General features: G+C 44.5%; 1 protein-coding gene across 1 annotated transcript; it reads right to left on the bottom strand.

Annotated features, from left to right (window-relative positions):
• Nucleotides 1–1,118: 1,118 nt before the first annotated feature.
• On the bottom strand, nucleotides 1,119–26,522 carry LOC102571795 (glycerol-3-phosphate dehydrogenase [NAD(+)], cytoplasmic). The gene is made up of 8 exons (XM_006265886.4): nucleotides 26,415–26,522; nucleotides 15,675–15,852; nucleotides 11,812–11,952; nucleotides 9,477–9,615; nucleotides 7,369–7,481; nucleotides 5,641–5,874; nucleotides 5,035–5,141; nucleotides 1,119–3,636 (listed from the first exon to the last, which is right to left on the bottom strand). Exons 1-8 carry the CDS (start codon nucleotides 26,453–26,455, stop codon nucleotides 3,540–3,542), a joined length of 1,050 nt encoding a protein of 349 aa, XP_006265948.2. The 5' UTR covers nucleotides 26,456–26,522; the 3' UTR covers nucleotides 1,119–3,539.
• Between the last annotated feature and the right edge of the window lie 26 nt (nucleotides 26,523–26,548).

Genomic DNA, 26,548 nt, shown 5'->3' on the forward strand with positions numbered 1-26,548 from the left:
CATGAAAGAGTTTTTTTTCCTGATATCTAACCTAAACTTCCCTTGCTACAACTTGAGACTTGCTCCTTCTCTCATCTGGCACCACTGAGAAGAGTCCAGCTCCATCCTTTTTTGACCGCCCCCACCCTGTAGGGAGTTAAGGCTGCTGTTAAATCCCCGCTCAGTCTGCTCTTGTCCAAGCTAAATAATCCCAGTTCTTTCAGCCTCTCCTCAAGACACGTGCCCCAGTCCCCAAACCATTCTGATTGCTCTCCGCTGGACTTGCTCCGTTTTGTCCACATCCTTTCTGTAGTAGATCCAAACTGAACACATGACTCCAGATGTGGCCTCACCTGTGCAGAATAGAGAGGAAGAATCACTTCCCTTGCCTTGTTGGCAGCGCTCCTACTAATGCAGCCAAGAATGCCATTAGCCTTCATTGCAGCAAGGGCACATGTTCAGCTTACTGTCCGCTGTAACCTGTAAGTCCTTTTCTGCGGAGCTTGTTGCTTAGCCAACTGGTCCCCAGCCTGTACTGGTGCATGGGATTGTTCCATCCTAAACGCAGGACTTTGCCCTTCTTATTGAACCTTATGAGCTTTCTTTTGGTCCAGTCCTCCAATTTGTCAAGGTCTCTCTGAATCCTAGCCCTGTCCTCCAGTGTATTTACTACACCCATCAGATTGGTTCCCATCTTCCAGATTGTTGATGAAGATATTGAACAAAACTGGCCCCAGGACCACCTCCTTGGGCAGTCCATACTAGTTGCCAACTAGACATCAAACTACTAATTACTACCTTCTAAGTCTGATGATCCAGTTTCCTATCCACCTTATAGTCCATTCATCCAACTTGTACTTCCTTAGCTTGCTTGCAAGAATGTTGTGGGAGACCTGGCTAAAGTCCTTGCTTGTGGGGAAAAGCCTTGCTAAAGTCGAGGTAGATCACATCCAATGCTTTCCCTGCATCCACAGAGAAGGTCATCTTTGTCGTAGAAGGCAATCAGGTTGGGCATGACTTGCCCTTGGTGAATCCATGCTGTCTGTTCCTAATCACCACCTGCTCCTTCAAGTGCCTGTTTGATTGCCATTTGCTTTAAGAAATGATATATGCATTTTCAATTCAAACACTAAGCACAGTCCAGGAGAGAGTAGTTTATTAGGTATTACAATTGTTATTTATTTTAAGAGGGTTTTTTCCCCAAAAAATGAAATTACACCAGCAGTCTATAAATTTAGCATATTTAGTTGCTTATATATTAAAGTCATATTTGAGATACATTGTTTAAACTTAAAATTGCTGTAAAATATTAGATCTTAAATAATTGCATTGGAGTTTGGTTTAAGGAGTACAAAGAAGTACCCAAGATGCAAATCCCATGATTACACTTTATACTTTCCCTTTTTTAAAATGATCTAACAAATTAACAAATTTTCCTGAAAAAGATTAAAAACTGATTTCCCCCCCCCCCCCCCCCCCAAAGCTACAGAAGAGAGGTTTTTTGGTTTTGTTTCTTTTTTTCACACAGTTCCCACTGATGTGAAGATATGCCTACATTGCAGTGTAATGTAGAGACACCTAAGCTGGCTTTTAAAAGGTCTTAGAAGATGCCTAGTTCTGGCAGAAAGGAGCTTTGTGCAGGCTAATTGACTGTGCTTCTTGGCAGACTGCAATGGAGATGTGCTCTAGTTCTCCTGGCCAGCTTTAAGGTAGTAGCTATAGACACATCACTGGAGAGGCAGACCTTGATACCTAAACCTGAAGCAAAGTGCACCATGGCAGCAGCTGCATACGACTGAGCAGACTCTTAAGGCCTACGTGACGGGAGTTTTAAGGGTGTGAAAATGAGCCCTGGTTCATCCAGGGGTAAATTTTGACACTGCTAGAGCAGGAGTTAAACTGTTTTTGGGGCTGTATTACACCTCTACAGCTCTTTCAAACTGGGACAGTTTGTGTGCCCACCATTTTTAACCCATTTGCCTGTCCGTGGCCTTGAGATTCTGATTCCTTAATTATCTGATGAAAGCCAAAGGTGTAACTTGTAGTAAAATGTGAAGGAGCATCTCTCAAACATGAAAAACTCTGCAAGCTTTCAGAACAATACATCTGTCAACGTATCAAAATACCATACTTCCAATGCGGCATTTTGAAAATCGGGCACAAGCGCTGTGCTGCAAAACCGAATTATGCTCTGTCTCAAAATACACCTGCCAGAGCAGTTAGAGAATACAAAAGCATGCCCCCATTCCTTTCAGAGATCACTTGAAAACCTGAGAAACCTTAACTTAGCAAAGTTAGCCACATACACTAATAAACCAGTGCTTACAAACTGAATGGATAACCTTAAAACCTGCCTGCTATCACCACCATGAAAATACTTTGTATAAGCCAACACCTGTCTAAGCTTCAGAAGCGAATATAGATATTTTACTTTTCAGGATTGCAGCGTGTGTGATGAAAATGGCTAGCATTATCTCTAGGAGACCCTGCTACTGTAGGTTGCTCTGGGTGAAGTGTGGGATTGCATTGGCCTATAGAAGCAACTTGTCTGGGGTTGAAATGCAGCACGGTCCATCACCAGTGCAATCCTATAGGCACTGTTTGTGCGTCTGTAGTGGTTAGTCCATGTGTTTACAGTTATCAAGTGTCAGAGGATTTAACCTATTTGGCCAAATTATACTTCTCATACCCAATCAATGTTAGTGGAGCCAGGGTACATCAGGGCATGCACCCCAATAATCTCTCAACTTTTTACTGTCTTAACTAAGCTTAGTTCCTAGCTTCCTAATTATCAAAAAATCTTGAAGCTTAACACAGATGCATTTTGTAGTCATTTGATGCTTCCAAAAATCTTTGTGCTGCAAGCAAAGGAATTAATGAGAATCCCTCCCTAGAGACTTGGAGGCTTTAGAGGTACTCTTACCTTCATTATTTAAATTGCTTCGTTTACTTATCTAGTGAACAGTCCATTTATATTAACAGTATTTTAGCAACAGAGTTGGAGCTTTATATTAGGAAACTAAAGTAAGGAATCCTCTGAACATGCCACATCTGAAATGCAGGGCTTTTTTGGGAGACAAAGCCCAATGCTTACTCATTTAACAGCCTTAAGAGGTAGTCATTAAAAAAAAAAAGTTAGTTAATCTTGATTTATTTTCCGAGTGTTTTTCTTCAAACCACCTGCATTTCCCACTGCCTTGATATCTGAAATGGTAGTGGACAAAGTGATGAGATGCATGAGAACTAGACTCAACTTGGGTGTGGCAGATGAGCATGGACCTACTTTTTAGTTAATAAGGAGGAATTCTCCTAGGAATAATTCAGAAAAGTCCAACCCAAGTCAAACACTTAAGATTATTAAATTCTACTGTTAATCTCCTACTTCCTTGGAGATAACATTAAAAAAAAATCAACCCATATATTTCACTCCAAAAGAGAGAATATAGGTTGCTTTGTGCACAAACATCTCCAAATGACTTACTTGGCTGCTTTATTTACTGCTGAGTGAGAGAAACCCTGAAAAGATGAATATACAACCAGATGAACAATACACAAATCCTTTACATGTGTTCTGGGTGATTCTGCAGACACGAGATGAATTCCTGGACCAACCTACCCTCATAGCAGGTCTGATAGACGCTTGCAAACAATGGAAACCTAAGAAGAGGATGGGGGAGAGTTAAAAAAGTTTTTAGAGTTTATTTAATAGACTCTTAGATTATGTTTCAATAGAACATACAAGTTCAGAAAATGTATGGACTTTGACTCATTTATTATGCAAAAAAAGGCTGGAAGTTCTTAGTTCTGCATGTTGTTTTGCTTTGGTTTTTTTAATGTCCCTTTATACAGGTTTGGTGGATCTTTTCTTCTAGAAGGCTGCACTAATGATTGATTGGAGATCTACAACTGGGAGTGAAGCATGGTCCCAAGAAAATGAAATTGGAGCAATTTAGCATGGTATTTTTAGACTGTTCATTTCTTGGGGATGGAAAGTCTATTTAGATCCAATATTTAGCAAAACAGTAGGGAGAAGAGTTGTCTTGAAACTGCCCAACAGTTTCAATTAAAGGCTGAGAACTTGTACCTGAGTATCGTTCTCCCAAGCAAAGAAGAGGTGATTCTGAATATTTTGAAGGTAAGATCAAGCAGAAATAAACCTTTAATACTTTTCTTACTGTAGCATATAGAAAGATTTTATTTCCCTTTGCACGCTGCCTTGAAAGTTAATGACTGTACAGCTGCAAGCGGAATTGGTTTGGACCAAGTGTGTCCCATACGATTAAAGGGATGCTGTCAGGTCGCTTTTGGTCCAACATTTAGATTATTTCAAAACAAGCCTCTAAGAAATCTAAAACCAAATAAATTTGCCTTAGTACAATTCTAATGGAAGAGTTTTTAAACATGCATCCTCTTTGCAGAGTTTGCATGCCAGCTATTTCAGCACTGTGCTATTGCAACAGAACTTGGAAACTAGTTCCTGCGCTGATGTTTTCACTGTATAAGTTGAGGAAAGGCAAAGGGTAATTTTAATTCATATTCTTTCACTTACATAACATTCAAAACCTGTTTTAAATTACTTTTATAGCCTAGTACTGTTCCTTTGTGCCATTATAATACTAAAAAATAGGGTTTAATAATTCAGTACACAAGCATACTTTGTTTGTGTATCATAATATGACAGAATATACTCATTACTGTTCATTCTGTGGATGCTGTTGGTGCAAAGTGTACTGGTGACATCACCAGAGCATGAAATCCTATTTATTTACAAATCTGGTATCAAGACTATTGCTCAGGCCATTTTCCCAAGGGGACCATTGGGTGAAATGCTGAATTTTGATGCGTCATTGAGCCAACATTTATGTTAATGCTGTTCACCTTCAACGTGCTGATTTTGGTGTGAATTGTGCCTTGATGAGGACATCAGCCCTGATGGAAATGGACAGATCATGTACTTCACGGGGACTATTCATGTGCACTGCTAACTTTGTTGGCCAACATCATTTGTCGCCCCCTCAGTCTATCATATGGATATTTAAAGATCAACCTACTTACTTATCAACCATGTTTTTCTGTTTCAGAACCTTGTACACTTCAGCTGACGTCTGAGGACCTTGTAGTTTTTGTCCATTCAGCATCTCCTTTTCCAGCTCCTCGATAGACTAGAAGAAGAGAGGATGATCACTACAACAGCATGAAAAACAGCTGCATAACTGAAGCCAGGTGCACTCAAGATGGAGGGGCTCTACCAATGTAAAGCTTACCCCGTTTTGTACTTCTGTCAGAGACCAAGTGCTTAATGAACAGAAGGTAGCAGGGAAGCTTGCACAGAAGTAACTCAGCTTATTCTATAAACTGGGCTTTGACAGGAAGGAAGCAACAACCTAATTTGCTGTGCCAAAGGAAAAGATTTTCATTTGCTCTTAAACTGAGATGCTGTTGTCTCTTCCAACTTCTAATGATCTTTGTTCTGCCCAAAGCATCCAATCTTTGGGAAGCCCTTGGAAAAACATGCTATGCTTTTTTCCCTGCATCCATCTGTAATTGGCAAAGGGAGCCCTGCGGCTAGGTTTATCCATCATCAAGAAGACAGAATGCTAATGATATCTACATAATATGCTTCGTGATTTATTAGCACGTTAATTTATGATGTCTCCTTACTTTTCCAGTGCGTACAAAGGCTTCTGCTACTTTCCTGTTGCGTCCCCCGTAGCATGTAGTGATTAGATCAGCAACCCCACAGCTCTCCAGAAAAGTAGCTATTGACACAGAGCCCCTGCAGAACAGCTTTGCAAAAGCTACCATTTCCATTAGGCCCAGACGAATCACTGCTGCCTTGGTATTATCACCAAAATTCAATCCGTCGCAGAACCCGGCTCCTACAGCTACTATGTTCTGCAATCAATTTAATGGAAAATATACAGAAGAGAGAGAAACCATTAGACATGTAGTTCTCCAATATCTGCTGACTGTAAGTGAACTCTGCCTTAAATTTGCAAGTCCTTAATGCTTCTGAGTATATTTAATGCCTTATTAGTCTCAAACATTAGGCAGATAGACTTTTAAGAGCTAAAAAACCCCCACCATTTTCCACTGTTATTTCCAGGTGTAAGAGTGTGGAAGTAGCTTGTTTTAAACCAGCTACTTGTTTTATTTTGGGTGCATGCAATGAATATTTTCCCTTTGCTGCCAATCCTAGATCCAGGACCTTTCTGTTTATATGGTTGTTGCCCTCAATTAGCTCTTTCTTGGGTTTCCCCTTTCCAACATAATGTATAAACAAGCATTGGTACTATAGCCTCATGCTGCTTTAGAGCAAAGTTGGCAGATTCCTGCAGAAGGCCGAGTAATTTTTACCCACCCCCTCAAAGAAAATTAGTGTGGATCTTAATAAAAATCAGTATCCCCCATTTCTGATTCAGAGATGTAGTTCCCCATGTGACAGTAATAGGTTCCTTGGTGCTGATACCCCCAAGCATGGTGTCCTCATATTTGCACACTCCAGTTCTGCTCTCAGCAAAGTCAATGCTAAAACTCTGATTTCAAGGAGAGCAGGACTAGAGCCTTTTCCTCAAAAATTACTCCAGTGTGTGGCTGGAAAGCCTATAGGGTACATGTATATGCATATGAACAGGCAATTTGCTGCCAGGTAAATCTCTGAGCCAGTTCTGCTTTTGTCAAAAATGTTGCTTGTCAAGGTGAGTTGAGTGTTAACATGATTGACTGAGTTGTACGCAAGTTTAAAATCCACTGCTCAGCACAGTGTGTTTTTGTTTCTAGTGAGGTTGCATGCAAAGCTCCCACTTGAGACTGGAGTCCCATTGCTGTGAGGACGCAAGCAGCCCCCAGAACTCGGTCTCAGGGTAATCTATTTTATAAGATATTACCTGAACCTTGGGCAAAGATATTTGATTAAATAGGTCCGTTATCCTGTGACCTCTTAAAACAAGCAAGCTCCCAGGTGAAGAAAGGTCTAACTTGAATCCTATGTCTGGTCCTGGCTTGAACAAAGCAGACGCATTCCTTTATGATTTATATTAAAACAGCACCTAGCGATAAGGGTTATACTCTACTGGGGGCGGTTTGTACCCGGGGTAAGTCCCGTGCCGAAAACTGACGAGGAAATATAATGGACTCAATTCTGCCCTCAGAGGCAAGTGGTATGCCTGCAGAAGCAAAGTATGGTTGGGATTTGTTTTGAAGTCCCTTACCAGCCTTGGTACTCTACGTACATCCTTATAAAACAGAAATAGCTACAGACATCATATGCTGGACAACTGGCAGCCTCGGCTACCAAAGAGCATGGCAGAGGCAAGACTGGACCATGCAGCCTCCATCTGAGGGTAGAATTCAGCCCTAATTCAATGCATTTGGTTAGGAAGCACTAACTTTTAAGGCTCCACAGATCTCCACTGTATCACAGTCATCCACCACGGTAATCCTGAAATTTGGGGTCTGCATTAATTCTTTAAAGATCTGCCCGTGCTTTTCATTTTTGCACCCTGCAAAAGGAAAGATGAAAGTTGCATGTTTCTTGCTCCACAGGTTACAGGGTGAAGAAAATGTCTATGGTTAAAAACATATGGAGGAAAGGGAATAGGGACTGTTTGGGGCAGGGGCATTAAACCATGTTGCTGGGCATTAGTATGGCGGGATTGATTAAGTGATAGCAGTTCTCACAGCTGATGGCCAGTAACAGTGCATAAGCTGAATACTTGACCGACAATACACTTGGAGAGGTTAATGGCAGATGGCCTCCAAAACCATGTGTGCCCAAGACTTGCCCTTGTATCACCGCAGCTTTGTCAAATGTTGTTTTTCTGGTCTAATCCCTTAAGGAGACAACTCGGCGCTGCCTTGCTCAAATATGCCTTCAGCTCCTGCAGTCCCACCCAGCCCAGTGCTGGGTTAAATTCCTGAGCTCTGAGTCTAGCTTGGCTACTGCTTCATAGTTAGGGCACAAATGAGTCACTCAATCCTCCAGGCACTCTGCTAAGAGGCTATATTCAGATCATATTTGCACATGGCTCTAAAAATGTAAACATTGCTAAATAGTAACCTATAGGGGTAAATGCTTGATGCCAAATGCGTTCTCACCTGGGGGGAGACCCTGAGACCAGGATGTTCGGTGTTTGTGCTTTTGGAGTAATGCCATGTTACCAGCCGTACAAAGGTCAAGTATAGCCTCATTAAAACACTCTAATTTGGCACAGAGATAAGGGCTGGCTGGCCCTGAATGGCAGTCCTGTTGAAGGCCTCCATTGCTTCAGGGAGCTTCATTAAACTCCGCAAGGATCTTTGAATGGAGCTTTTACCCAGTTTTTAGACAACTGGACTGGATTTTATTTCCAGCAGTGCTCCACACAGGAAATCATCAGCTACCATTCACACATCCTGGTGCAATTTCTAGGCATTCAGCATCTCTGACAATCAAGCCCTCTGTTCTCAAATAAAATCTGCCCTGAGCTCAGTGGTCTTGTAATTTATAGGGGTGCTCCTTCCCTTCACATCCAGGCTGATATTTGCACCCTCTTGTTTCCCAGCTGGTCAGTGTGTGTGATTCTTGGTGATGGGATCTCTGGCCTGCATGAATACCAAGGCGCAGAAACTCTTTGAGGAGAGGGGACCAGAAACAAGGGGCAAACTCTTCTGTATGGTTCATCTCAAACCCAGAGTTCAGCCTTAAGCAAGGTAAGGATAAACTGTCCCCATACAATGAAAGTTTCTCAATGAATGTCCCTGATGATCTAATTACACCCTCTGAGAGCAGAAGCTGATAGGATGGTGGATATTTTGCTCCTTCTACCATAGCGCGGGCATAAAATGTTCAAAGATTTGTACAGACCACTGGGAAGAGGCAATCAAGTTGCCCATGCAGGTTGGATTCCCATAACAGATTCTGTAAGTCATTATTAAAACTTGCTAAGTAAGCACAGACCCAGCTCTCCCCACCACACCTTGTACTCAACAAGCAGCCTGAGGGGGAGGGAGGAACAGTATTATAACTTCAGTTACAAAGAGGTAGGAACACTGAAAACATTTTCACCTTGGGGAATGGTGCACCTTCAATACACACAGAGCTTGTACTATCCAGTCTAGGGTATCAACATTTTATGGGCTTAGTACAGATCTCTCTGACATTAATAGGAATCTCTTATTCCTGTAAGAGCAAATTGAGCCCGAACTTTAATGGAAGAGAATAACAAATTGCTGCCAATATAAGAATGTGCAGTCATGTGGGTGAGATCTGACATCCACTGAAGTAGATGGAAATGTTGCCATTTCCTATGGGGAAGGGATCAGACACGTTTGCACATGTTGGTATGCCTACAACTAGAACTGTCAAAGCTTCTCCCGTTTCCAGTACAGGTTATGCTTTGATCCTCTCTGCAGACACTGAGCTATGTCTCTGCCAGGGATTTCACGCTAGAAATGACTGCTCGCGGTAGAAGGTATTTGGAGCTCCGTGGCTGTAACGCTCCCTGAATGGTACTTACCGATGGTGGTTTCACAGAACTTTTCATCAGCCACTTCACTGGCGATGTTGGCCCCCATGAGCACGCTGATTTCTATTTTCAGCTTCTCCCGAATGATGTCAGATATCAGCTTCAGGCCTTCAGGGCCCTCATCTACCCCCTGCATAAAAGGTAACATTTGATGTCAGATTGTTGGATAAGAAAAATGGTAGTGATGGAGTAGCTGTGCAAGAAATGTAGCTTCTTTGCATGTGTACGGTGGTACTGGGAGTTATTTAGATGAAAGGACCAGCCCCGTCTCCATGGCAATGTTAGGGTGCTGCTTCTAACCCAAGACCCATGTAGATGCAAATCACCAGCTTGTACTAGGTAATGCTTTATAGTGGAGCTGGCTGGCCTGGCCTTTTGGGTCAGGGTATTGCTGACATTCAGGATGACGCGCTGGGGACACGACTGATGCTCTGTGCTGCTAATACAAATGCTCTGCTGTTCTCACATTGCTTTGCAATGTCACTGCTGTTGCTCCTGGAGGAAACTTGAGCTAACACGGCAGTAACAAAGACCAACCCTCATGTTAAAGCTGCTGGCACAAGGCTCTACTTTGCAATGCTGACTTCTTTCCTTTCTGCGTTAAACTTTGCTACCAAGGATCCACAGCTCTAAAATAATGAAGCCTTCAAGTACTGAGTTTCACTGTTCTTGTGCAAGATCTGCATGAATTTACAGGCAAGACTGAAAGTTACCACTCAGTTACTTCATGAGCTGTTCTGCACTGATGGCTGTGCACTAGTGGTGTATTCTGAACAGTGAAAACCTGGGTCACGTGTCAGCTGGCACCTGACAGTCTACCTGGGTAGGAAATAACTTTCTGTGACTCAGTAATTCTATTATGTGGGACATCTACTGAGAGATCAAATTAGTAACAAAGAGAAAGTTGATTCCTGTCTTCAGAAAGCAAAGGCAGCCTTTGCCAAACACCTAAGCAAGCCCCGAGGCAACCAGAAACCAATGTCTTCATGCAGTTTAAGCTCTGCAAGGCTGGGTTTCCTTCTATTTTGCTTCCTGCGTGTGAAAGCTGGACACTGTCCAGGTAACATTTTGGTTATTTGGAGAAAGTCCGCCAGCAATCCTTAGGGGGCCCTTAGATGCGTTCCTGGGAATCCAATGGTAAGGGGCAGCAATGGTTGCAGTGCTGAAGCACTGATGGTGAAGGTGCTGGGCTGTTGGGTGGACTAGGTCATGTGCACAAGCAACAAAGCACACCACTAAGCAGCTGCCCCCTCTGGAGAAACTGGCAAGGCCCGTGGCAGACCTACTGCAGCTGTGCCTCGTTCAGAGCATGGTGCCACCTGGCTGCTGGTAGACAAGCAGTGCCATGTGAGGATCAAAGAGGGGGTTGACTTCTTCTGGCAGCAAAGCAGTGCTGATCTGGAGGGAAAGCACACTAGGCTGAAGGAGAGAGTGGCAGGAGCTGAGCCACAGGCCACACCTCTGCCCTTGAATTGCAGGCAGCAGTGCAAGCAAGGAGGTTAAAGCTTCTTGTTGTAAGTTGGCCTAGTGAGTTATGTGCATGCATTGCACTGCAGGGGATTGAGCAATGTCTCTCTCATCACACTGAGACAGTTGGATTGCTAACTGGCTTTTGCCTTGGCTGGGCCAGCCTCAAGTCTTGGGGACTGGTAACCACGACGTTCTGTGAAAGGGGAGACTACACCTTTTCACGTGAGACCCAAGGAAGGGCAGTGTGCACTCAAAAGCTTGTTTAACTTCTCTCCCAGCTATGCAGGTAGTCCAATAAAAGATATCACAAAAGAACCCTGGCCTCATTTCATATCAGGAAGTATGCCAGGCTGCAGCATTGTTTCTCGCAGGAGAATTTTTCAAAGAAAAAAATGCTGCAGAACCGTAGGTCTGAAGGCTAATTGTATTTCTTTCAACTTGTGTCTTTGATTGATATTTTCTATAGCACAATCCAAAGTAGACACCCTGGAATGAAAAGCATGTAGTTTTGCCTCCAGCTTTTAGTTTGGATTTTTCTCTCCCTTTTTAAAATAACCTCATCTCAGATTCCTTCAGCTTTTAATAAAGATTCTCCAATAAGTCCCAAATGCACATCACTTCAGTTCTACAAAACCAGTTATAGACATGATCATGCAGTTTGCATGCTGCCATGAGCAGTCTTGGGAGGAGAAAATTTATGTAATATATATTCAGCCTGCTTTACACCTGTAGCAATTCCCATTAGGAATAACTGCATTTATCCTTGGTTAACGATTAGAGTTTTTGGCCCCAAGGTTTACACCAAGCATACTTATTTCTTCATGGCAGACTGAACTTTGTAGGGACCACAAGTTACCTTGATCAAGGAAATTCCAAATGCTCCTGGTTTTATGTGAGCTGCAATCTGGTCACAAATTCGTGAAATGAACTGGTGGGGTAAAACAAATACCAGAATATCTGCCCCAGTTGCTGCTTCTACTGTGTCTGGTACAGCCACCTAGGACAAAAGTGATAAAACAAATGAACCTGCTCTTATTCCTGCAGAATAATCACACACTCAATTCGCCACATAAGGCTGTTAAAACACGTGCCATTTAATTAACAAATGGTTAGTTTTAATACCACCAGTCATTGCATTTCATCTCAAAATGCCCATAAAGGCAGCCTCTCCTATCTTTTGAAGAATCTCACCCCATGCCAAACCTCATGGAGATGACTGGGGAGAATGATACAGCCTTTAGTTGTGTTACCTTCCTGGGGGCCCCTTTCAGGCCCAAGGCCCTCCATTTAAGATACCATATTTTTTTTGCACACTGTACACCTCCCGAATAAAACAAGCACCCTGTTTTGGTAAAGCTGAATGAAGGAAAAAAAAGACTTTTCCAGTTCCTGGTCGTGTGGAGCAGGGGCAGAGTCTACTCTTCAGCTCACTTGCCTTCCCTTTCCTACTTGGGCAAGACCTCAAATTTTAACTCTCTCACAGTCCCAAATTGCTCAACCAAAAGCCACTGCCTATTTGGTAGTGGCCATGGGAGTTAAAACTCCAGTTACGACACTGAGAGGTAGATCTGCCCCAGCTGCCTGCTTCCCAAGAGACAAATGACAGCCATTGAAGCATCACTCTGCTTCCACTCCAGCATATACAACCGCTTCCCTGCTAAAGGCATGCAGCCCAGTTTTGGAGGGTTAATTTTGGGTGGAAAGTTGCATGTGGCATGTAGGTATGGCAGGCATGTGCCCCTTGTACTGCAGGCCCACTGGAGCCATGCTGTGAAGCAGTGGGGAACTAATGTGGCGATCAGGAGATCCTGTGAATGCCTAGGATTCATGCAGGATTCGTGGAGGGGCCCCAGGGCACATCATGAAGGTAAAGCCAGGGTAGGCAACCCCCAGCATAGGTGCCAGAGCATGGCACGTGAAGGCATTCTGCTTGGCACGCGTGCTTCACGGCAGACAGTGGGGAAGGGGCTGGGGCTGCACTGCCACAACAAGGATCAGGCCCCTTGCGGCTCCCCCGCCATCCGCCCCTGGCACGCCAACATCTTACAAGTCAAGGCTGTGGGTGTTTTTGGCACTCTGCCCAAAAACAATGCCAACCCCTAGGGTAGAATAGAGGGTTACTTCCTTTACCTTGATGCCAGAAAGAAACTCCACAAAGGGATCCCTTACACTCTGGCTTAATATTTAGAAAATGAATACAAACACACCTTGGAGCTGGCAGGCTGTACCCTGCCCCAAGCCTTATCTAACCTCAACTGGAACAATAACAAAACCAGGGGATACAAGGGAAACAGCAGCTGAATGTGACTGCTGCCATTATCAGTAGCTTCCCCCTAGAAGTGGGAACCTCCATCTGCGCAGAAACAAGAGGACAGCACTTTCAGTTCTCCATAATCCCGGTGTCCAGTACTCTCTGCACTGATTCCTTCAGAGCCGATTTTGCATTTGTTTAATAAACGACAACAGGTCAAGTCCCAGTGCATCGTGACACAGGGACTGGGAGTCAAACATGCAGTAGTCCTATTCCACCCAGTCCAGGTCCTTCAAAACCTGGTAATGGAAATACTGGTTACATGAAGTTAGCCACGTGAACCTTTCTTCCGCAGTACCAGTTTGAGATGAACGGGGATGCTTCTAACCTAAGGTCTGAAGACCTACTCAGCTTCTACGAGCACGCCTGGGCCATAAAACCCAGGAGGGGCAGTGGCCACAGGGCCAGTGGGAGGGCTCCTGCTGAACTGGCATTCAGCTTGTGAGAAGGCACGGGTGGGTGGTGCAGGTAGCTCCTGAACTCCCCCTGTTCTCGTTCGCCTCCTCGGCTCCTCTCCTTCGGTACAGCAGTGGAGCTCATATTTGGGCCATCAGGTTCGCCATCTCCTTGGGGCTGTTGCAAATACATGCGTTCCTGTGGGACGTGCATTTCCTTCACCCCCTGGGAGGAAATGTAGCCCCTGTCCTAGGATCAGGCAGCAATGGGCAAGCATGAAGCTGGATCTCAGTGCAGAGGCTGTGAGCTGCAGGAACAAATATGGCTGGGTGCATGGAAACAAGATGGACTTCTAGTTACTTGCACCCCTACGGGGCCGGGTTCAAAAATGCTGTCAGGCAGCTCATTCTGCTCCAGGCAAGGCTGCACTGTGGGATTGCAAATGAAAGACTGCGCATAAGGGCATGTGTACACATGCATTGCCACTGTCACTGTGCTAACACCATTGTGCCAAGGCAAATGGGGAGCTTATGCCACTCTGAAGTGAGGGAGATGTATGCTAGAAAAAGAGCTGGTCAACAGAAGACTGGCAGCCAGATCCTGTTCTAGCTATTGGGTACCTAAATGTGACCCTGTTCCAACCCATTCAAATCCCAGAAAAAGCCTGAATGCATTTACTTTTGTAATGCACCGCCATCTATAAGCAAGTCAGGGAAAGAAGTGAAGAGGAAGATGCACCCAATGTTTCCATTAACAGCTTTTCAAGGCCTTGCACTGGGTGAAATAAGCTTTTGGGCACCAAAACCCGCTTCGGTGGCTGATAGTTGGAATACGACCTAGCCCTAAATATGAGCCCCTGTCAAGCTGCGCTGAAACAAGATGCTTTTGCCTGGCCTGGTTTTCTAGTTCAGACAGGGGGAGGCTGATACACGGATAAGAATAAAACACTGTGCTTGAGGGTTGTTTTCCATTTGTTCAACTTCTGTAAAAATAAGAGTTCAGTTCTCTAGATGCTGGGCCAAGAAGAACTAATCCACATTCCAGCTTCAAGTCATGTGAGTACAAACATGTTGTTAGAGTACTAAATTTAGAAAAGCAAACCGCTCTGCACATGATGGATTTCTTTTCTTGCAATGTGTCAACTCCCTATTGCGCAAATTCAAGCTACTCTGGAAATGCAGCAGTAGTTTCCTTACTTCCCACAACACTCTTTTTTGGCACGTTCCCGAACACACAAAATGCTACCTTGCTTGCTTTAAATGAAACAGCTATAAATTATCATATTTCCTTAAGTTTATGTAGCTGTCCATAATCTTGTACAATTACACATTTCAACAAGCCATAAAAAGGTGTGCGAAACTGCCTTCCTAGTCTGAACTCATGCTCATAATGACAGTGGTGCTTTTCCTACTGTTGCTTACGAGCCCTGTAAGCTCTTCCATTGAACTCTAACCTAGAAAAGGAAGGGAGAATTACAACAGCCTTTCTTTTGTGTAGACCAGATCCATCAGCATAGCTCTATAATTGCTGATTTACAGCAGGCAAACATGTAGCTCCTTTGCGTACCTGTCCTCAGTACAGCTAAATGTTTGAATGTCCGGTAGATGAGACGTGTAGGAGAGGCAAATAATGGGTAAAATTCAGAAATGAGGAAAATGGTGGAGTAAATTAGGCAGCAAATAAATATAATTAGCCCTTTCCTACTCTGAATGCCAAGTATTTATTATGAGGTAGGTACTTCTGCAGTTAAGGTTTGCACTTAAAGCAGGACTGAAGTCCCTCTGGGTCATTTACTTGTAAACGATCAAAGGAAGTGGACTTCAGTTGTAGGAAGTAAGATCCCAACACGGAATCTAGCTGGCCTTCAGGCAATCTGTCCTCCTGTCACTACAGCTGTCTCCACTTAAATGTTGCTTTTGAAAAAGCAAGCCAGGGATTGTAAAAGCCTAGTTCTAGCTCCACCAGCTGTCTTTCAGAACTGCCAGAACATGCTAGTGGTTTATTCAGCTTACCACATTATGAGGCAACTTATGTCCTGGAAGGTACTTCACATTTTCATGGTCTTTGTTTATGATTTCGGTGAGTTTCTTTCCATTTATGATTTCTTCAAAGACCCACATCTTCACAATAGGATCAAATCGGTTGGACCTCTGGACATTTTTGCCTATAATTTTTGCAATGGCAGATCCCCTGTAAAACAAAAAGCAACATCAGGAGGGTTCTGTATATAAGCTCTGGAATAATCTTCCTAAGGCGGTGGTTTTCAACCAGGGTGCCACTAGATCTTTTATGGGTGTTGCATAAAACATCTAGTGCAAAATGATCTTTGTTTTGACTTAAAACAGTGCAAAATGATCACTGTCAGGTGAGCAAGCATGTGTGTGTGTGGCTTCACAAGACCAACCCAGAGATTTCAAACAGGAATCCAGCGTGCCAAGAACATTGGGACCTGTGTGGTCCAAGTTCTTTGCAACAGAGGAATTACTCTATTAGTTTTCCAAAGTCAAACACTGAGCGGAAACTAAGAGCTGGTGTTGAGTCTAACCAGGTTGATGAATCCTCCAACTGCAAGCACAAACTGCATTGGGCATACATAGCTTACAAGAGACGTGTGTTACACAAATTAGAGCCATGTTTATATGCTTGCTAACTTGAAAAAGGAGGTGTTAAGTCATTACCCTCAGGGAAGAATATACCCACTACACATGTACAGAAAATGTATCCAGAAATCCAGGGTAACTTCAAAGGCCACTGAGCAGAAAGCAAAACGTAGCATCAAATAGGAGGAAAAATAACATATGGGACTGATTTTTGTCAGAGGTACTGAGCAACCACTGGCCCTAACAAATTCAAATCGGTGCTTACAGCTTTTCGGTTCCCACAGCTGATGCATCTGGGTTTGAACACAGAATTTACAATACTCTTTTTTTTTCTCCTCATTTACTTCTAAAAAGGCAAAAGAAAAAACGTAAGTTGGCCTACCCAATCTAGAAGGTGCTGGTGAGCAGTTTCGGTTCACAAAACCCTTGCATGTCTCATCTGAATGTATCAGACTTTTCTATCAGTAATGGAATAGGTACACATCAGGGAGGGCTCTCCTTGGGGACGCTCTGCTCTAAGGGAACACTTGTCCGATTTAAAATGCTCTTTGTTTAAGTCAATGCCTACTTTACAAAGGAGACCAGAGATGGTAAAAGTCTGAAAAAAAATGTTAGCTACCTAGCTTTACTTGTTGCCATTTATGCTGTATCTCTACACTAAGAGGAAAGCACATAAACCAGGGGTGGGCAATTATTTTGGGTGGAGAGATGCTTATTGAGTTTTGGCAAGCCATCGAGGACTGCATGACAGGCAGCCAGGGGCAGATAAATATTAATTTTCTAAATTTTGTAGGTGCCCTGTGGGCTGGATAGAACGACCTGGCGGGCCGCATCCGGCCCGTGGTCCGCATTTTGCCCACCCCTGACGTAAACAGTGACATTCCCTGGCTTCCTTTTCCTTGTGTACCAGCACAGTGCTGCGAGGTTCAGTTCATGACCCCAGCAGTAAAATATTTAAATAAAGCAAAAAATCTAGGTGGCTTGTGGAATGCGAGCATAAATATATTGCTTAGTGGTTTTCCTTACATTTTTGAGCTCAATTTGATCTTTAAAGACCTGGCTAGACCACAAATACAGTGTCAGAGTGCCTGGTTACTGATCCAGTTGCGAGACTGTTGCACTTAAAGAACCTGACCAGGACTTAATTTTGTTACTTGCTTTCAGCAGTTTATCCAGGATTAAATCCAGTTAGGTCTATCTGTGCTATGTTTTGTAACGGCTTCATAAATGGGTGAAAGGGAAAACCATGTTGTAACTGTCTCCCTTGTCTTCAGTAGATTAAGACATAACGGGCTTGCACAAGGCCAATTGCTTAATAAGCAATAAAAGAATTTTCAAGAGCAGATTGGTTAAATACTTGTCTAGGATTATTTCGACAGAGATGATCCTGCCTAGAGGCTAGACTACATGACCACATGAGGTCCCTTCCAGCTCCGTTTTCCCATTATCTTAGTCCTTATTCATATAGAAATCCCACTGAGGCCAATGTGTATTTTGCCTACGAGTTAAGTGCAGGGACAATGTTATACCCAGCTACTCAACACCTGTAGGGGGTGTTGTAAGGCTTTCAAGCCCCTTACAAATGAAAAGCATATAGGTAGATATTTAAGAGAGGAGGAAATCTTCAGCTAAGGACCATAAGCAGGACATAAGAGCTGTACCACTTCCTACCACTACGTTGCTGTTTGTTGTCTATCTCCCATCCAAATGGGAGACTCAAAAGGAGAGGTGATTGTTTAACAGAGGAAGGCTGGAGATGAGCAGTATAAAGAAAAGGGAATGGGCTTGTGCCTGGGACATGACATATGGATCTTCCCGTTCTGTTGCAGATTCCCTTTGTGATCTTGGGTATGTGATTCATTCTCTCATTTCCCCCATCTCTAAAATGGGAATAACGAGCCCTCTCCTTTTTACCAATCTTGCTTCTTTTAGACCAGGGGTGGGCAAAATGCGGCCTGCAGGCCAAATGTAGCCCATGAGGCCATTCTATCCGGCTCGCAGGACCCCTAAAAAATTAGAAAATTAATATTTATCTGCCCCTGGCTGCCTGTCATGTGGCCCTCGATGGCTTGCCAAAACTCAGTAAGCGGCCCTTCGCCCAAAATAATTGCCCATCCCTGTTTTAGATTGTAAACTCTTTAGGGCTAGAAACATCTCTTACTGCATGCGAGGGGCTTGGCTTTCAGTCAGCGCTTCTAGGCACTGATGTAATATAAGAAGTTGGCCTGATTTTTCATAGGTGCTAAATAGCCATAACCAACCCCAAACTACTGCATTATAATGACGTGTTGCTGATATTGCCATCACCACCAAAACGGTTCTTCAGGTACCGTGAACAAAAATGAACAGATACTGCTTGCTCTGGTCTATGCTTTCCAACCTCCCAAAAGCGGGACCATAATGCTAGACCCTGCATCTTTTATCTAGGATTATGGTCCCACTTTTAAAGCTTTCAAGGGACTGTCAGCTTTGAGTCTGTCCCTTCAGCAGAGTTTTTGTAGTTGATGGATGCTCAGATGTTGCTGGAGAGATTTTGACACGGACAGGGTTGTGACGCAAGGGAATCAAGGTCTCCAAAGTCATTATTTTGAATCGTTTATTGGATGTTTAGCAGGCAGCAGGGAAAGATTCTTAGCAGGAAACACAGGAAAACTTGCACACAGTCACATAGCTCAAAAACTCGTGCTCCATTTAACCGAATGTGTTTGAAATTCACAGTCATCACTCACCAGCCTCAGAAAAGGAACTGCTTTACGTGCAAAACCAGTCTTCAACAGACCACACAAGCTTGGCACAGCAGGTTCACTAATGCAAACAAAATCAAGGCCACTCCCTTAGAAAACCTTTACCTTCTTTATTCTCCAAAGGTCAGCTCATCAACGATCAGTCCAAACCAGATTAGATAACTTTTGATTAGATACTTTTTAAAGGAAAAACCAAAACCTAACGTATAAAACATCACCAACAGCTTTTTATCGAATTTGGTTCATCTCACTTTGCAATAATATGCTTATTATCCCAGAATAAGCATCTCCATCTGAGACACTTGAGAGTTATAATTATATCAGCATCATAGAAACAACCTCCTACATAGCCAACTTTGGGAGGAAGATGTACATCTCATATAGTGCATGAAGGTAAAAAAGTATAAAGGCATTTGCTGATCAAAGTATTAAACTATATACAGGCAACTCAATGGAAGACATTTGCTTATCTGTTAATGGGAATGGAAGGCATTGCACCTCCTGCAGGATCAGATTTTGTGATCCTGTAATTTAGAAACTTATTCACATTGTAAAACTGAGGAGCAGAGCCATCACCCTACCACTCTTGCCATGCTGGCAGCTACGGACATGTGGCTTGGCAGTTGATTTACATAATCAAACTGGGGGCAAAGCTGCTGACAGCATTAACATACTAAAAGTCATTGTGACCCACTGAGTTTCTGCAGCTAGCAGCAGCTGGTGAGACACTGTGCTGAGTCAACTTGTGCTGCTGCGGCTCACTACAGATGCTTGAACTGTTACCTAAATCCTGTGATAAAGGCAGTAGATGACTCCAAAACTGAACGCTGTGCTGAGAACTGCATTCTTATTCATTATTGGCAAGTTCTTTGTGCCTTGTGTTACTCGGTTTTGTTTAAACGCCGAACAAAAATATAGTCTGTGCCTCACAGAGGTAACAATTTAAGTATAAGGCAATAAGCAGATGGATACAGATAACCTGAGGGGTACTAGGGAACAGTAGGCACATTGACCCACAGAGACTGTCACCAAAAAATAAACCCCAACCACTCACAAGTCCACCAAGGCGGCAAGGAGCTATTTTTTGGAAGCAGTCTCAAAAGCACTGCAAACTCAATGCAGATGTTGCCCGACATGGCCTGAACAAGAAGAAAAGCAAGAGCTTAAAGTCTACTGAAGGTTGAAGAAAAAGAAACATGGGCAGATCTAGAATTTTGAAAGCAGGGGGTGCAGATGGTGAGATGAATCACTACATATACAACAACACATCTTTTTCTCCAGTTAAAAGTAAACTAGAAGCTTTACTAATATGCTAGGGGCCTAGGGCTGTATTATTCCGTTCAAGATTGAAGCAAAAACAAATATAACGTAACTGGAATCAGTTTAAAACCAGTCAGCCTGGCTGTGAAATAGGAACTTTGTTACCAAGAGCAGCTCAAAGACAGCAGAATTGCAGAACAAAAGTGAGCTTGATTGATGGAACATCAAGATCATTAAAAAGAAGCGAGAGTCATTGACACCTGCAAAATGAAGAGTTTACAAGGGAACAGGTAGATTATAATGAACTGTGAAATCAGTTGAACCCCTCAGCACAGCCTGCCTAGAAATGCTGTTGCCACTGCCAGGCAGTTATTTCTAAACTTTGGGTAGAGCAGAAATCAAAGTGGGGTGCACGTTCACCAGTGCACCCTCTGCTTGGATCTGTCCCTGAAAAGGCCTATTGGTTTCAGTGGGCACGTCTACATGTGCATTAGTGCACCTTTTCTAATGTGCATTAAATTTGATACCTCCAATGGTAAATGAATACTCATTAGGATACACTAATGAGAAGTAGCACATTTGCATGCTTTTTTAGTGACGTTTAATGCACAGTAGACAATTTTACTGTGCATTAGCATAATGCCATGGTTTTTTATGTGGCGCTTTAATGCACAGTAAAATAATTTACTACACATTAAAGCGCACATGTAGATGCACCCAGTGAGATCAGGACTAGGGTCAAAGCACTTTATAGATCAGTGTGTATTTCCATTTCCACACCCATCAGACTCAAGAAACAGAGGAATGACACAGATACACTTGCAAGATGGCAACCAAAATGCAGCAGAGAGCAGATGGGACTTTAACATGGCACCCACTGAAGGATGTGTGTTCCCTGATACTTAAATCTGCAGGTGTTTCTTATTGAGGGAAATGGTTTTCCAGCACAGGTGCTGACATGGCTTCTGGGGAAATGCAAATATAGTTTTAAATCTCCTTGCAGCCGTGGCCTTGCATGAGGCCTGCACTAATGTTAGTCCTAGCTCCTTCTGCAAGGAGCACACATGGGCCAAGCTGCCCCTTTGCTCTCCTCTTCAGCCAGGAAAGGAATGAATCTTTGAGACCCTGATGCCCAGATCATGCAAGGCACTGAGACCCTTCAGTTCACACGCCAGGAAAGAGGTGCACAGCATGTCAGAGGAGTGGGCCCTAAAATGTGTTGATAATACTTAGATCATTGGGCTTTCATCTAAGTCTTGGAGCAGTGTCTACAGGCAAGTTAAAAGCATTAGCTCTGTTTTACAGATGAAGAACAGTGGGCACAGACAAGCAAAGTGACTTCCCTGGAGCCACGGAGTGAATTAATGGCAGATCTGGGGATGTAATCCCTGGTTCCTGCCTTTCAGTGGCCACCCTAACCAGAATCCAGTGTGTGCAATGGTCACAGTGATACATTCATACCTGCACTGCAAAGGCAGTATTGGGATAATGATTTGGATGGTCTAGGCCAGGAGCTGAATCCCTAACAGTATAAGAGTGTATATGCATAAATGCACAGCGTAATTGGGACTGTACTGTGGGGGGGGTCGAATTTCAGCCGGTCAAGGGTTACATTTTGAAAAAATGCCTGTTGTCTTGTCTTTAAAGATGACTTGGTTGTGTTGGACTGTTTGTTTTGGTGACGGTCTGAAGAACACACAAGAAGCAAGATTTATGTGGCATTATCTTTTACCGGACCAACTATGTTGTGAGAGCTATCAGAGAAGCTTTCAGGCAGAAAATGCCTTTCCTGTGGTCTGGGAAAGAAGAGTACGCTCTCAGCCTAACTAAATGCCAGGTAAAACAGTGGCTTGTTTAACTATTTATGACTGACTAACTTGTTCAGAAAGGCATGCACATTTGTGAATGACTGCCTATTTCATCAGATGGTGTCACCTACACGTGTGCCTTTCTGAACTATGGTGCCACCTTACCCTGCCTTCTGCTTGATTTCAGAGTAACACGCCTATCTCCCTCCCTCTATTTGGAAGTGAAAATGGTCTCAAGTCAGGAGAGGAGGACAGTAAGCCTGTGGAGCAAAGGAGACTTAGGCATTTAGAAACCTAAACCCTCCTGGCTGAAAATGATCTCGATGATTTTGATGATCTTCCAAGATCCCTTCCAGCCCTAATGTCTATAAAATCTATGAAAAATCTGATTAAACAGCTTTAAGGGGACAATGTTCCTTTCAAAGAGAGATGCCAGCTAAGGTGTAGCTAAAAGAAAGTGCCTTTCAATAGTGCTCAAGCTGGATAAGAGCTTGTAGACCCGCACGTGCATACGCAGGCCCAGTGCTCTGCAAAACATGGTTTCAAGGCCCAGTGCAAACAGGACCTTTGAGAACAGACTTTCTCCCTTAGCAACAGGGCGGGAAAGGCAGAGAGTTCAAACTGACGGTACAATTATATTGCAGTCATTGCTGTTGTTGTTATTGTTATAATCAACATGAATTAATAGGAACGTGTACCGTCATTGCGTTCTCTCTGCCTTCACCATCCTATTGCTAAGGAAGAAAGTTAGAGTAACAAATATTTATATCCTGCCCTCCCCCAAAAAAGCTTAGGGTGGTTTATTATGAAAAACAGAGAAATGATGAAAACATCTACATATAAAAGAAGACCCCCACCCCCGACAATACCCGAACTTCCCACTCCTGCTGCAGGCTTACCCAGATAAACAAAAAAAAAGTTAGGGAGTCATCTCAGATTTTAGACCTATTTCCCAGGGCTGAAGTGTTTCCACAGCATCCAGCTCTTCTCTGGGGGCATCAGAGGAGCTTGGACTTCCCTTTGAAGATGGGAACAGGTGGGTGCCCTGGGGACTGTAAGAAAAAAGCTCGACGCACCCGTACAATGCTCTTTTATTTGGGTTGCAGATAGGAACTCAGTTCAAATGGTCTCACCCCATAACTTCCTAAGAAGTCTGTGCTCCTAATTAAAACCAGCTGGAGTTAGGACTGAGTCCTAGGAGAAAGCTCAGGCCTCTTGGTGTTTACTCTGGAACCTAATGCATGCCATTTAACATATAAATGCTGACTATCCACTCATTTTTGCAGAAGCACGTGATTAGTGCATGACAAGTTGGGCAGAATATAGATGTATAGTACTCCACTTTATTTCCAAATCTGATCCCTGATCTCAAATTTGTCCCTTTCTAGAATAGGACTTATTGAAAGTAGAGCCAGCAGCCAGGGCGCTTTTAGGTCTCACAGTTTGGAAAACAAGTGCTGTATTACTAACTCAGCCACTACAGACAAGAGAGAAAACAACCCTGTAGACTAGTGTCTCTCAACCTTTTTAGACTCAATGCACACCTGGATAGACTTGAGGCGCCCCTCAGGAAATGTTAGTACTTAGTTTTCACTTGCTTTCTTTTTTACTACAGAAAAATAATAGAGCAATCCTTCTGTTGCAAAAAACTCAGATCACAGCAGGTCTGAATGTTTTTAACACTGTAGATTCCTATTTGAAAGCTCTATAGTTTTATCAATGAATCCTACTTGCACCCCTAACAATGCTAATGTGTGTAGCACCCTAGAAAGGATCTCAAGGCACCCCAGTGTGGCATGGCACCCTGGTTGGGAATCGCTGTTATAGATGGACTGTGCTAAGCCCTCAGTGGTTGTAGTGCAAATCTAGCGACTTAAATGCAGAGAAGTATACTTATTTACACCAGTGTGAAGATCTAGCTGGGTGCAGAATTCCCACTGGAGCTGATGAAAATCTGTGTCTCGCGACTGTAGGCTGGGGATGCTCAGGATCTCTTCCAGCATGAGGAACTTTCCTGTTTGCTACAGAACCATGCTTCAGCCAGGGACAGTAAGTCATTAACCAAAGCTGCCAGGAGAGCAAAGGACCCAGATATCCCCTTGGCCAACTGCATGTGCTGTGATTTCCAAGCAGAGATAATGGGACAAAATATTGAGGACGGGGAAATTTCACCTGCATTCAGGGTAGTTTGTTACATTAAAAAGTTACAAGGAGAACAGCACTAGCTGTGTAGACCCTGTGGGCTGGCGGCTGTTTTGGGACTGGTGGAATGAAATCTCTGAAGGCCACATATGCAGCCCATGCCCAGGACACAAACACAGTCTCTGTGCGGGGCTGTTTGTTGCAGCAGCATTTCTGTTCCTTGTGACCCTCCCCACCCTTGCACCACCTGGCCATGTCCAGATGAGCATGGCTATGTGGTATGTGGCACCGCAGACCCATCCACAGTGCCACACACCACACATTAAGGCATTCCCCGTGTTGTTGCAGTGCAGGGGGTTGTTTTGATCCTGGGAGATCCTGGGGTCAAAAAACCCTGTGCAGAAAAATGGGGCAGCACAGGTGGCATCAGGGAACACCACCCAAAACTAGAGCCTGTCCAGCTGCAGATATGCTCTGCCAGCTGGCCAGGCTCTCAGCTTCAGGAGTGCCATGGCTGCAGCTTCCTTGGCCCCCAAAACCCTAGGTAAGGGTGCTGGGGCCAGCACAGTTGCTGGCCCTATCCTTCCCTACCCCACCCAGAGTAACCTGCCACATGCCAGAGCACACGGGCACAAGGTGAGCCACTGCTTCTTGTCCCTGGGGAAACAAACTGTTTGTGTGGACGTGGCCCCTGAGTCCAAGGTTCAGAGCATTCGCTTCCTACCCTTAGGTACTGATATACATTTTCCATGCACTGCCAAATATTGATCACCTGAACCCGATTCTCATTTTATGGTGGGAGTGGTAGGAAGCCCTCAGGGCTGTTTGTAACTCCGCCACTGACTCTGCAAATGACTTTGGGCAAATCGCTTAACCTCCCTGTCCGCAGGAGGTTACTTGCCTCTGCAAAGCTTTGGGATTTATACGTGAAAGTGCTGTTCAGTGGGAAGACAAATAAGCATAGTCTAATCAACCACATGCCCAATCCACCCTGTGGCCAGTGAAGCACATGGTTGTTAACCAGAAGGCAAAAAAATCCTCATCATCCACTTTGACAGCCCCCTCCCATCTGTGCCAAATCAAAATCAACACGTTGTGGCACCCGGCTCCATAACCTTGTTGACAACGTGCTTTAAAATGTAACGTCTGTTCGTGGTCTTTCATTTTTTGCCGTGTTTTGGGAGGTTACGGATGAGCTGCCTGGTGTGATCATTGAGAAAGGGTGAGTATCAACTAGTGTGCCTGTTCAGCTTTCTACTGCATTTGTTCTAACAGGCCCCTGATGTTTCATATTTCTGTTGTTTTTTTCTCCATCCTTTATGGCTCTCTGGTAGGCAGGCAAGCTCAGAGGCACGCATCTGCCTGGTCTGTGAAGTCTCGATATTACCTACCGCTGCGGCTACAAGTGAGGAGTTCTGGCTCCCAGCACTGACACCCTAGGAGTGAAGATAAGCAGCAGCTCCTTGCACGTCCTGTTGCGTATCATGTATAATACAGTCCAGAGGCCGACCAGCCAGGCCGTCCTCAGCGCTGCACAAGCCCCTGATGTACAACAGTGTCTGCCACAGACAGCTTATCATCTTCTGAGACACAACTTGAGGAGGAGACTAGCAGGAAGGCCAGGGAAGGGCTGATAATGAATAGGTCCCTGGCAGGGATCTCATGCTATCACGAGGCAGGCTTCAGGGCCAGGGGGTTTGGCCTCATCACTGAAGGCTATTCAAATAACCACCCTGTTTTCCAGGCTGGTGGGGCCCATGCCCCCAGTTCGCTGGCACCCGAAGTTTTTCAGGCCCCTGGAGCTGGATGCCGGCAGACGCTAGGGACCTGTTGCCGGGTCCTGAGCACCCACGTTCGTCCGCTGCAACAGCGGTTAGGACACTCAGGGCCTCTCACCTGCGGCAGGATCAGGCTCCTCTTGCCCACAGGTTTTGCATCTCAAAACCCAAAAAGGGACCCAGGGGCGACGTGGCCACCACGTTTTCCACCCCCCCTCTCTGCCTGCCTAGCAGGGCTGTGCTGTCACCCAGGGAGAGCGCCTGCCTCGGGGGAGGGACCCGGGTCTGTGTCAGCCTGGATGGGGCAAAGGAGCAGGAATGACCCCCCTGCCTCCTGCCTCTTTCCTTAGGGCCCGGAGGCAGCCGCGCTGCAGCAGATGCCGACAACAGGTGCCCGTGCCCGGCCCCGGCCGCACTCACCAGTTCCCGGAGCCGATGATGCAGACTCTCATGGGCGGCATGGTCCCGGCGCGGCGCGGCCCTGGGAGCAGACAGCCCGGTCTGCAGCGGCGGCAGCGCCCGCACCCCAGCACCTGCCAGCCCCGCCCCGAGCC

Source organism: Alligator mississippiensis, chromosome 4, assembly GCF_030867095.1.
Source record: "Alligator mississippiensis isolate rAllMis1 chromosome 4, rAllMis1, whole genome shotgun sequence".
NCBI lineage: Eukaryota > Metazoa > Chordata > Crocodylia > Alligatoridae > Alligator > Alligator mississippiensis.

Bases quoted from the DNA above. Each gene is read 5' to 3' on its own strand.
- LOC102571795 (XM_006265886.4), bottom strand. From the start codon at position 26,455: ATGCCGCCCATGAGAGTCTGCATCATCGGCTCCGGGAACTG. The intron at 15,853-26,414 runs GTGAGTGCGGCC...TTTGTTTTACAG, and splicing joins ATCATCGGCTCCGGGAACTG to GGGATCTGCCATTGCAAAAA. The intron at 5,142-5,640 runs GTAAGGAGACAT...CTCTTCTTCTAG, and splicing joins CCTTTGTACGCACTGGAAAA to TCTATCGAGGAGCTGGAAAA.